The sequence below is a fragment of the Fragaria vesca genome, linkage group LG1 (genome assembly GCF_000184155.1).
Source record: "Fragaria vesca subsp. vesca linkage group LG1, FraVesHawaii_1.0, whole genome shotgun sequence".
Taxonomy (NCBI): Eukaryota; Viridiplantae; Streptophyta; class Magnoliopsida; order Rosales; family Rosaceae; genus Fragaria; species Fragaria vesca.
In genome coordinates this window covers 10,614,325-10,625,061 of record NC_020491.1, presented here as the reverse complement: position 1 = coordinate 10,625,061, position 10,737 = coordinate 10,614,325, and the positions used below count along the sequence as shown (strand labels likewise).

The 10,737-nt window shown below is 37.5% G+C and overlaps 2 protein-coding genes across 2 annotated transcripts; both read right to left on the bottom strand.

Moving 5' to 3' along the window:
* Positions 1-1,479: 1,479 nt before the first annotated feature.
* On the bottom strand, positions 1,480-4,699 carry LOC101312190 (U1 small nuclear ribonucleoprotein A-like). Its single transcript, XM_004287963.1, has 10 exons — positions 4,270-4,699; positions 4,095-4,157; positions 3,741-3,825; positions 3,555-3,623; positions 3,233-3,305; positions 2,938-2,989; positions 2,446-2,558; positions 2,287-2,356; positions 1,816-1,901; positions 1,480-1,720 (listed from the first exon to the last, which is right to left on the bottom strand). The coding sequence occupies exons 1-10, from the start codon at positions 4,597-4,599 to the stop codon at positions 1,678-1,680; spliced, it is 984 nt and encodes a 327-aa protein (XP_004288011.1). The 5' UTR covers positions 4,600-4,699; the 3' UTR covers positions 1,480-1,677.
* Positions 4,700-5,071: 372 nt separating this feature from the next.
* On the bottom strand, positions 5,072-7,689 carry LOC101311902 (SUMO-conjugating enzyme SCE1-like). The gene is made up of 5 exons (XM_004287962.1): positions 7,431-7,689; positions 7,260-7,343; positions 6,191-6,343; positions 5,974-6,087; positions 5,072-5,517 (listed from the first exon to the last, which is right to left on the bottom strand). Exons 1-5 carry the CDS (start codon positions 7,497-7,499, stop codon positions 5,455-5,457), a joined length of 483 nt encoding a protein of 160 aa, XP_004288010.1. The 5' UTR covers positions 7,500-7,689; the 3' UTR covers positions 5,072-5,454.
* Between the last annotated feature and the right edge of the window lie 3,048 nt (positions 7,690-10,737).

Genomic DNA, 10,737 nt, shown 5'->3' with positions numbered 1-10,737 from the left:
TTCGAAAGATGATTGGTTTTAATTTGTTGGACTAATTATACATGAAATGCTTCCACGGGCGAGTCTTGTTTGGTTCAAATTGTTTTAGACGTCATCGAGAAACATCTTATTTGCCACAGGACAGTGGTAGAGCTAAGATTTTAGGTCTGTGTAGATCCACTCATTTCGGTGTCAGGTTGATTACTCGATCTGCATCATCGACGAGAGAAAGTTTACAACATATTATGGTATTGATACAGTTTTTATTACATTTCTTCATCTCTCGAACTCCAACAACATACATAATTACATACTGACTCGTGATCATAATAAAACACTAAATTATTATCACATGAAGTTGGTATTTTTAATATATCGATATATTGTTGTGCATGAATAAACTCTAACAAGTTCATGTGTAAGTTTATTTTTTTTATCAAGTAAATTACAATTGCGTGAATCGAACTCACATCATTCCACTAACTAAATGAGAAACTATTATGCCACTAAACCAAATGGTACTAGACAAGTTCTGTAAGTTGAAAACATCAATATATTTTTGTACATAAATAAATTATAAAAGAAAATCAACAAATATGCCTCGTTACAATCGATCGTAACATGTAGCTAGTTGTGAGTATGTCGACGATGACAGAGTGAGACAAATCCACACGGAACTTAATCCTTAGCTGCAGGAACTGTATATCTACATATATGCATGTGTATATATATATATATAGGGGTTGACTTTTTCTTTCATATAAAACTCAACAAAACCAATTAATTAGAGGAAAAGTTAAAGATTTATAGGAAGCACATGGATAACTGTACCTGGTGTTGATAATGTTCATTATCTGGAAAATGTGAGGATTATATCGATCGAGTCATTGTCATCGACATGTTATATATTGGAAGAAACAGATCATATAATTCTCATTCATCATAGTAATTAACGATTATATTACGTGAGCCACTGCCGCCCTGCATGAATAATAAATCAAAGAGAGTGACAGAGTTGAATATATATTTCTACCCGTCCTTTTACGTACATTGAACTAGTACAATCGGATCTCCATGTCCAATATGTATCAAATCAATGCCAATCATGCATTCATGCATGCTTTTTTCGATCTCCGGTGCCAGATGTATGACTTGTGCTACGAGTCTTCATCCCCACAATGTCATATAAGGCTTTTGCCCACAAAGTTCATCCTCCCTTGTTTATGTATGACGATTTTAACGACAAACTATACGACACAGTGTATGCAGCAGATCGATAAAATCAACCGAAATGTCCGTCACCTGTGACAATGCCGAGAATATGGACGATGACTATAGCACGGTTTTGCATGAGCTTCATATTGCACAGCTCTCTATTAGCTCCACTCCCAAATTCTGGTACTTTCTTTCCCAGGAACATTGGCACAAAATGCTTTTCTTTTCACAGAAATCTATTTATGAATTAGATCAGATAAGTCTTAGCATTACAAACTCAGCAGTGGGTATGGGACACAATGGCATTGAACATTTTGTTATTGAAAGTTGACAAGGGCAGCGTCGCAAAATCGCAAAAATAATCTTGGACATATATTACAGTTCTCTCTGATATCAGTCTAAAACCTATTGTTGGTACAAAAGAATGTGACATGTGCATCTGGAAACCATCAAAAAGCTGGATCTCATCGTTCTCTCTTTAAATTACTTTGGCTTCTTCCGCATTCCCATTCGTGATTTGGCAAACCTGGGATTCTTGTTAAGAAAAATCTGATACTGGAAAAAACAACAAAAGCCAAGGAAACAAGAAAAACAAAAAGGAGATGAACTTCTAAAGGATACTCTAATCTCATGCCCTCTCCAGACGTTGACGAGTAGAGAATTGTGCCTTGCAGATGACTCAGTGCGCCAGTTGAGCTAGCAGTATCCTGCAGACATAGCAAACATGATTAGAAAGTAGTTCTAAATAGTGATGAAATGAAGGACTAAAGAAATTCAATCGATAGCTTGGGTCTTGTATATGTGATACAATACCAGTAAAAATTTGACACTCAAATTTCAAACATAGACACTGCATGAAACAACAGCAATGAGGGAACTTTACTTTCACTTGCGATCAGTCAACAAATTAATCATTTTATATACATTGTAACACTCAACCTGTAGTCGTCACTATCCGGTCAAAAACAAATAAAAATTATCTCTTTATTTTATAAATATTAATCAGTGTCTCAAAAAGATCACATTACAGAGGTATGCTAAGGTGCGGTATCTCTAAATAGATGGTATAAGTCCACAACAGGAAGAGAGTACCTGAAAATCAACAAATGCTACTGGAGTTCCATATGTGCTCTGCATCTTCAATTTTATAAACCCAGGGCACCTAATAAAATCAATTGAGATAATGATGTCACATTTGACAGTATACACTATACAGATGAATTGAAATAACAAAGAAGCATCACTGCTCACCTAGAAAATACTTGAATTAGCTCTTGCTCTGTACAAGTTGGCCCCAAATTAGCCACGAAAAGTGTCGGGCATGGAGTGTTGTTTTGTGGAAAATGTTGTGCTGAAGAAATATTCTGCCACATGAAAAAGCCAATGAGACCCATAATTAGATGCCATTAAGTAAGTAGATTATGAAACATCTGGTGGTGGAATTTGAGAAAAGGAGATGCAAATTAGAAAAATGAACCACTAACTGATCTACAGAGGACATCAAATTGCAAGTTTCTTCTACTATCATAGAAACACTCATAAGTAGCTTTAAGTGAGAAGACTTTTGTTTTGCCATTTAATTATATTTTTAAAGCCTGCCCTGCGTGGCTCTAAAATTATATATCCACATTGGTCAACTAGGAACTTGTATTAAGCTAATCATCTAATTCATCTTATCACAGCCAAAGAAACAGATATAATCACGTTTATTTACAGCTTTTTTACAAATGGAAGCAACCATACCATGTTTGAGGCTATTGTCTCATTTACACCACTGCCACTAAAGCTGCCATGACTGAATTATAGAGAAAAACAAATGAGTACAAGAAGTTTAATAAAAAGATGATCATTTCAAGAGAAAATTACTCCACGTTCATGGAACAGGCGTCCAGCAACTACTGATACTAAGCCCTTGACCTTTCCACTAGAAGTGATATATTTTCAATATTATATGTGCTGATTATTAAGTTAAAAGTAGTCACTTCTATGTTGGAAAAACAGAAATATGAAGAAAGTGTGCTTAAGCAGTGCAGACGACCTTGGTGCAGATGGATAACCAATCATGTTGTAAGCAGAATTACCCATTCCAGGCATGTGAATGCTGCCAACACCTGCTAGTGTCCAAGCGTGCAAAACATGTGCAATGTGAGCTTTAAGAAAAATGTGTCCTTCAAGTGACTAACTCATAATCTCTGATCTAACAAACCAGTCAATCATCAAATGTTGTCATATAGAGAAGTGAGATAGTGCCACAGCTTAACTGTGCATAAAATAGTTCAGGATAACACAACAATGATGGAATCAAGAAACTTGCTTGAGTGAAATCACTCTAGACAAGCAATAACAGGTCAGCATCTTACCAGGGTCAGAAGTGGCCCTTGAATATGATGAACCTCTAGCTTTCTTATCCGAGCCAGATCTTTCATCATCTGCATAACAAACAAGAGCACAAATTGCAGTTGCAAACCTGTCAGAATGCAGAAATAAAACACAAGGACAAAAGGATAAGCATACAAAGGGAAACCCAGCCAGCTACATACCTGTACCTGTTCTTGAGCGCTTGGACCTAGAATTGGATTTTGCTAGATCTATATATAATGTCGACCCCTTCTCAAGATCAAATACCATCCCCTGAAACACAGTTCACAATACGAGTGTTCAGTTGATTCTTTCCACATATTTCTTCAGCACCTAAATTCACAGAAAGCTGAAAACTCAAACTGTCCAATAGGATCAAGACTAAAATGACTGCAATCAATACACACATTCCAACCGTGTCAAGATCCTTAACTTCTTCACAAATAGTAAGCGTCAAAGTCAGCTTCAACTGAACTTAGACACAACACAAAGTTAATTATTGTTTGTATGCATATATTGAGTTTGTTGCCAAATAAACTTACATTCAGCGCTTGCATTGCTCCGATCGCAGATTGCTGGTCCAAGAACACCGCAAATGCAAAAGGCTATACAACAAAAATATTCAGCCATTATCAATAAAAACAATCCAAAATTCATACTAACTTTAACAATCAATAACGCAATCACACAATATTTTTATGTGAAACACCAAAATACCTGAGTTTTCTCGGTGGGGGTTCGGAGGTGAGAGGACTCGTAACCGGGAAACTCGCGGAAGAGGTTGTAGATTTCCCGGGCCTTGACATCTTCGGGTAAGCCCGCCACGAACAGCGTCCGGACCTCGTCGTAGGCTGACTGCGCGACGAGTGGCGCGGCGTAGGGAGCGTAAGGTGGAGGCTGGGGAGGGTAGTAGGCCTGAACCAAGTGGTGCGGCGGCGGCGGAGCCACAGGGGGAGGCGGCTGAGGTGGCGGCTGGTGGTAGTATGAATAGTGGACGGAGCCCGGTGGCGGAGGCGGTGGAGGGTAATAGGCGGCCATGTCGTCCATTTCGAATCCCTAAAGATCAATGAATGGCAGGAATACACCGGAAATAGAGAACAGGGTGGAGTCGGGTTGAACCGAATCCCAATCCGAATATATTGACGTCACTAATTTCTGTGATGCGTAATTATTTAAGAAATAATTTGGAAAAAAAGATATCAGCATCACTTGGACTGGTGAACCGTATTCATATTTACTTGGACCGGTCGGGTTGAACCGAATTCAGATTTATTTGATGCAAATGATCAGTCATTGATCAGATACCGGAATTATATAGGAGTAGCGGTCTACCGGATCGGTTTATTTTGGAATTCAATTCAAAACTTGAGTAATCTCTGCTTTGCTTTGAAAGGAAAGAACGAGAGGCTTGGGACTAGCCCAACTTTGAACACTGAAAACAGAATCAAAAACCACAGCTACAAGCATCCAAAGGTCCTTTTCAAGTTTGAAGTTTCTGATACCAGCTACTGAGGCAGATGAAATGAAGCTATGCCCAATACTTGGATGCTTGTAGTATTATTCATGCTCACAGAAACAGTACTTGTACATAAAAACAATAGAGATTTGCACCAGAGGAATTGGCAAACTCATAAATTAACACAATTGGCATTGCCCCGACATGAAAGTTTCAATATTTTCTCAATGAGATGAGTATTACTGGACCACTCGCATAGTGACATACATTAACCCAAGTTAATCCAAATCCGATACAGGGAAAATAGCTTAACCACGTAGTCTACACATGATGCTAACTACCACTTCCAAACAACGATGTTTGACATAACATGCTTCAAACAAAAGGCGGCAACTGACATTTACCAAAGCACCAGCAGTGTCTGGGGCTACAACCCCAGTTTTGCATTAGACCAGAGGTGGGTATTGCTTGGCCTGCTGGCGAACCCTTCTCTTGTACTCTGTCGAATCCTGCATAAAGTCATGGTGGTAGAATGTAAGAACATAACCATCAACAGAGTAAAACCAACTCCTATCTTTTCTTTAATTTTTCCAGATAAATCAACTCCTGTCTAACTTGCAAGAGCTACTATGTCCAGATAAATCGACTCCTGTCTAACTTCCCCACATGTAATCCTACTGTACTATGTCTAGCCACTATCAGATAGCACAACAACGGTACACGAAGTTGCAGGCGCCTATGATGTAAGTTCTGGAGCTAATTGCCACTGATAGGCGCTTCAGGAAGCAAGAGGTTAAACATAATCACACCGTACTATGTGGGAGTATGATCTTCACAATTTGAAAGTAAATGCAGACTACAAATTTGGTCCCAAAAAAAAAAATAGATGGATACTACCACTACAATTGCTTCACCTTGATTATAGAAACATAGGGGGCATACAGAGTTGTGAAGGAGCAATATACCTGAATGAAGAGGTGATAGCCTTCGGTCTGTGCAGGATCAGAGGGATTTGGCTGATCCAGTAGATCCTGAATGCCCACAAGAATTTGTTTCACTGTAATTGCTGGTCTCCAACCCTACAAGACAAAGCACGCCAAGTACAATGGGCCAGCTAAATTCACCATGCGAAAAGAGTTGCTTTTATTTCTTAAGAAACTAAAGGAAGGAGAAGCTACTCACACTGTCCTCGTTAAGAATTGATAGACAAACAGTTCCAGAAGGATACACATTTGGGTGGAAGAAATTTGCAGGGAATTTGCACTTTGGAGGCTTGCTAGGGTAGTCTTCACTGAAGTGAAGTGTGAGTGGGAAGTACCCACCCTCCCAGTCAGTCTGCAATACGATATTATTAAGAAATGTCAAAGCCAACAAATTACGCCTAAAATGAAAGATACTGTAGTGCTTCACCACTGATCCGTATACCGCATTGTAGAAGAAAAATAGAACAGTAAAAGCACAAAGCTGTGGATAAACAATAATATAATGTTCCCCTGCGGCACATTCCCTGACTTGGAATCCTTGACTTTAAATAAACCATATAAAGATCAATCAGACCCTATGCATCAACATGGAAACAATAATCTTAACACAAAAGGAATAAGGAAGTAGAATACAAAATAAAACATAAAGATAAGACACTATAGATATCAGGGAAAAAACCCCAAAGAAGGCCATTCCTGTCCGAGTCTTCCATTAATATCAACTTCTGCATTATGGTACAAAATGTCAGAAGCTAGATACACCACTATTCCATCTCTCTAGCTAACATAAATTCATACATTCATGCTAAAGTTATTGATCCAAAAGTTCAATACAAATGAGAACACCATTTCATCCAAAACCACACGCTGAGTTATTGCAGGCAATATTAAAATTTCAAGTATATGAAACGAATCAGCTTCCATATACACCAAGGATCCTCTAGACCGAATAGCTAAAACTAGCTCATTAAAGCTTCCCTTACAATCTTCGAATCCAACAACAAAAAGAGTGCTCATAACGCTAACCAAATCCAACCCCAATCACGTGACATAGCAAAGTTCTTTTGTCAAAGAGAGATTAATGCGAGTCCTTCTCATGATATATTGTTGATCAAAATCAGGCATATTCAAGCATAATTTCACCTCACAAAAAGATACTAATTATAAACTTGGCAAAACAATACAGTAAAACAAATTCATAATTCAATCAGCTCCAATCCAACAAAACAAACACTAAAAAAAACCATTCAAAATTCAAGAGTGCTTACACCAGCCTTGCCCGGAATAGTGCAATGCCACACCATCAGATTCACAGTCCCATCAGGTAAAGTCTCCGGCTTGGCCACAAAACCCTACAAATCACAACAAGCCCAAAATCAGACCCACAAAACCCAAAATCACAAAACCGCGGAATCTGGGTAGTATTACCAAACACTCACATGGGGATGATTCTTCCGCCATGACTTGCGCTCCTCAGCGAGACGACCGCGTGCAATTCCTCCAGACATGCCTCCTCTCTTGTTTGTAGGGTTTTCCTAATCTCTCTGCAAATGGGTCTCTTTATAAAGAGAGGAAAGAAATCGAAGATGGAAACAAGGCGACTTTTGCAGAGGGAGATTTTGAGAGGGCACAACAAACAACACACAGAAACAAAGAGAGAATGGATTCCTCTAATCTTTATGGGTTTCGAATTTTTCGATTTAATAAAATAAAGTAAGGGGCAAAAGTCAAGGGATTTATTGGTTTTTAATTTTTAATTTTGGATTTAATTTCTTTTCGCGTGAGAACCACGCCACTGTTAAGTCGTTCACGTGACCCACGCTGGTGAAGTGACGGCAGCTGATTTGATGACTATGTTGGGGGTCCGTGCCGTACGGGTCGGGATATAAAATGGGCCTTGAGAATGGGTCTGTGTTGCGCTTTCATGAGAAACATTTAAGGCCTTGCTCAAGTTCCATCAAGCATTTGGGCTCGTGATTGTTTTCTCACTTGGTAGACTAGAGCCGCAACTAGTGCTTTATTTTATTCTTCCTCCACAAGATACCTTGAGCTAGGGCTGCAGAGCTCGGAAAGTTCTAGTCAATTTTTTTTTTCTCGAATTTTCCTTTGATGCCTTTTCTTAAACTTCTCTTTAGAGGTGGGTATTTGACAACGAAAATGCATATTGCACGGTAATGTATCGGTTTAAACTGTTTTACAAACTGTATCGGTTAATGTAAAATAAATTTAGGTTCAAAGACATCAACTCGTATGAAAGTAGATTGATCTGATTCAAGTATTTAGGTAAACATATACTATATACAATATTTACACTATCAAGAAGCATAATAACATGGGATACAAATTCATGTGTGTTCATTTAGGCGATGTCCAATGACATGTCGATCGAAAATGATCTAGTGTAGGTAGTTTTGATTTTGGAGATTGACATTGGATGCGATGAAGCCTTCACTAGTAAAACATACAAGGAATTTCAAATTTGAGATGATGATCATCGCAACAAAGACCCACCAACAAAGGAAATGAAATTTGTTAAATCAATTTTCTGAATCATGAAGATCAACTTAATCTAGATTAATTGTATCATTATTAAAGATATAAAAAGCTTATAGTTGCAGCATTAATCAAATTAATCCCCATCATTGTTTGTTGTCCCTGGTCAGGTACGGACATTGAACATTATCTTCATTTTTTCAAACAAATTGTAGCAAAAAGTGGTCGAGTATTATGAGAAAGCTAGAGTAATGAGACCAAGGACCTCAATACTTATGAATTTAATATAAAGATTTGAATTCAAGATGATAGGCTCACATCGAGTATCGACTTTTGTGACATATGTACGATGTATAAGAATATGTTCTATTCTTATTGTGAAGACATTCTTTGTTTATAATAGTCGTCGACAATTTTCAAGTGCACTTTGAACGTACAATTAAAGCTCTTGTATCACACAATTTCTCCTTCACCGACCTTTGCAAGATCTCTCCGTCATGTTTAGTTTAAAGCTTCCAACTAAAAATCTGATAGAGAAAATTGCTAGCATTCTTTCTTCTGATTTCACAAAATACATCGCGATGGGAACAAAACCCAGTGACTTGCAGTAGCAGTGGTGCACATGGATGTCTTGACAAAGGCATATGAAGCATAAAGAGCTAGCTCGATCGATCTACGTACGCACCTCCGCTCTTCTGTAAAAGAAGTGCATTATGACCAAAAAGTTTAGGGTTTAGATGCCGTAATAGACTAATTACAATACTTTAGCTAACAATGTCTTCAGATCTTACTTAATGTAACACTAAATGACCATTGAAGTTGGCTAACTGGCCGAAGAAGAGTTGTTATTTCATGAGTTACTCAGTGAATCGTGTTTTAAGAAACCATATATCTATAGCCCACGTTACATGTCAGTTTATATGTACGTGTTTGAAGTTCAAAATTGTATGCAAGTAATACTTTTCTTGTATTGCATTTTGAACAAAGCAAAATAATCAGTGATATGTATATTTCAAATTTGTATATAGGTACATTAGTGATAGGCCAATCGATGGATACATGCAGTCTCGTCCTAAAGAAAAGAGTCAGTAGTGGTCGACTATGTCACTAATATAAACCAATGTGGAAGCAACTTCTTTGTTACCCTTGAGCATATATAGCCTAATTAGGCAACCTTTCTCATTAAAAAACGGCAATCGTGGAGTAGATAGAAATCTTTCTTAAACTATTCATATCTCAACCAGCAACCTTGTGAAATCGAGTACGACCCTTTACCTTAGATACCTATATTTTCAAAAGCAGAGAATTGTGGCTTTACAAAACTGTGATGTTTTGTAGTGAAAGTTTAATCTTCAACCTCTTAATCATGATCACATTTTCTGGATCACCAAGGCTGTTGTTGTCGGTGCCAAACCAAATTACATCAGTTAGACCAGAAGATTAATTAAGCTAATGAAGCATCAGAGTCTTGCCAGTCCACATCTAATGGAGACTTATATTTAATTGGTGTCATCAAGATTGTTACTAATTGGGTCGAATTAGGGAGAATCCAATGGATGAGGGTTTGAAGAGTTAGGTAATGAAAAGTAAACTTGATGACTGAAGTTGATCGATCTCTTTGTCTTTTTTAAGGTCGACCTTCATTTCCTCGTCAGAAATTAAGGGCAGTTTCAACAAAGCGTAAACTAAAAACCTTAATTATGTGAATTTGTTTATCGCTTGAATTGTATTTCACCCCAAATCAAAGTCATGAAAATTCTGTTCTTGAAGTTAAAGACTTTAAATACGAATAGCTAGTCCAACTAAAAACGTTTTCGTCTGAGCACGAAAACATAACAATACGTGGTATAAGACGACAAATAAGGTCTTAGACAGATAGCTTACTCTTGTTCGAAAATTAGGTATTATATTTTGTTTCACATGCTCAAGAAGCTTATCAATGAGAATATTGGTCATGGTGCTTGTAGCTTTTACTAAAACTTATTTCGTATAAGATGACATAATATGTAAAGTGTATTATGGCTGTTGTTGAGCAATGACTTTATTATTTCCATAATGAATAAAGCACTTGCCAAATGCTTTTTGAAAGCGTATAATATTATTTAGTCTATTAACATCAGTCTCCCATTTATAAGAAAGAGGTGGCCGGTGAGTTCGACTCATGACAGACTCGTTGTAGCATTTCAGTTGTTTTTTTCGGTAAAAAAAAAAAAACTTTTAAAAACTATTGTAAAATGTTAAGTGCTTCTAAAC

Excerpts from the sequence above, each read along its gene's own strand:
- LOC101312190 (XM_004287963.1), bottom strand. The coding sequence starts at position 4,599 with ATGGACGACATGGCCGCCTATTACCCTCCACCGCCTCCGCCACCGGGC. Across the intron at positions 2,357-2,445 it reads CTAATTCAAGTATTTTCTAG|GTGCCCTGGGTTTATAAAAT; the intron begins GTGAGCAGTGAT and ends TGATTTTATTAG. Across the intron at positions 1,721-1,815 it reads GGAGAGGGCATGAGATTAGA|GTTTGCCAAATCACGAATGG; the intron begins GTATCCTTTAGA and ends CAAGAATCCCAG.
- LOC101311902 (XM_004287962.1), bottom strand. The coding sequence starts at position 7,499 with ATGTCTGGAGGAATTGCACGCGGTCGTCTCGCTGAGGAGCGCAAGTCA. Across the intron at positions 6,088-6,190 it reads CAATTCTTAACGAGGACAGT|GGTTGGAGACCAGCAATTAC; the intron begins GTGAGTAGCTTC and ends TTTGTCTTGTAG. Across the intron at positions 5,518-5,973 it reads GCTATCACCTCTTCATTCAG|GATTCGACAGAGTACAAGAG; the intron begins GTATATTGCTCC and ends GACTTTATGCAG.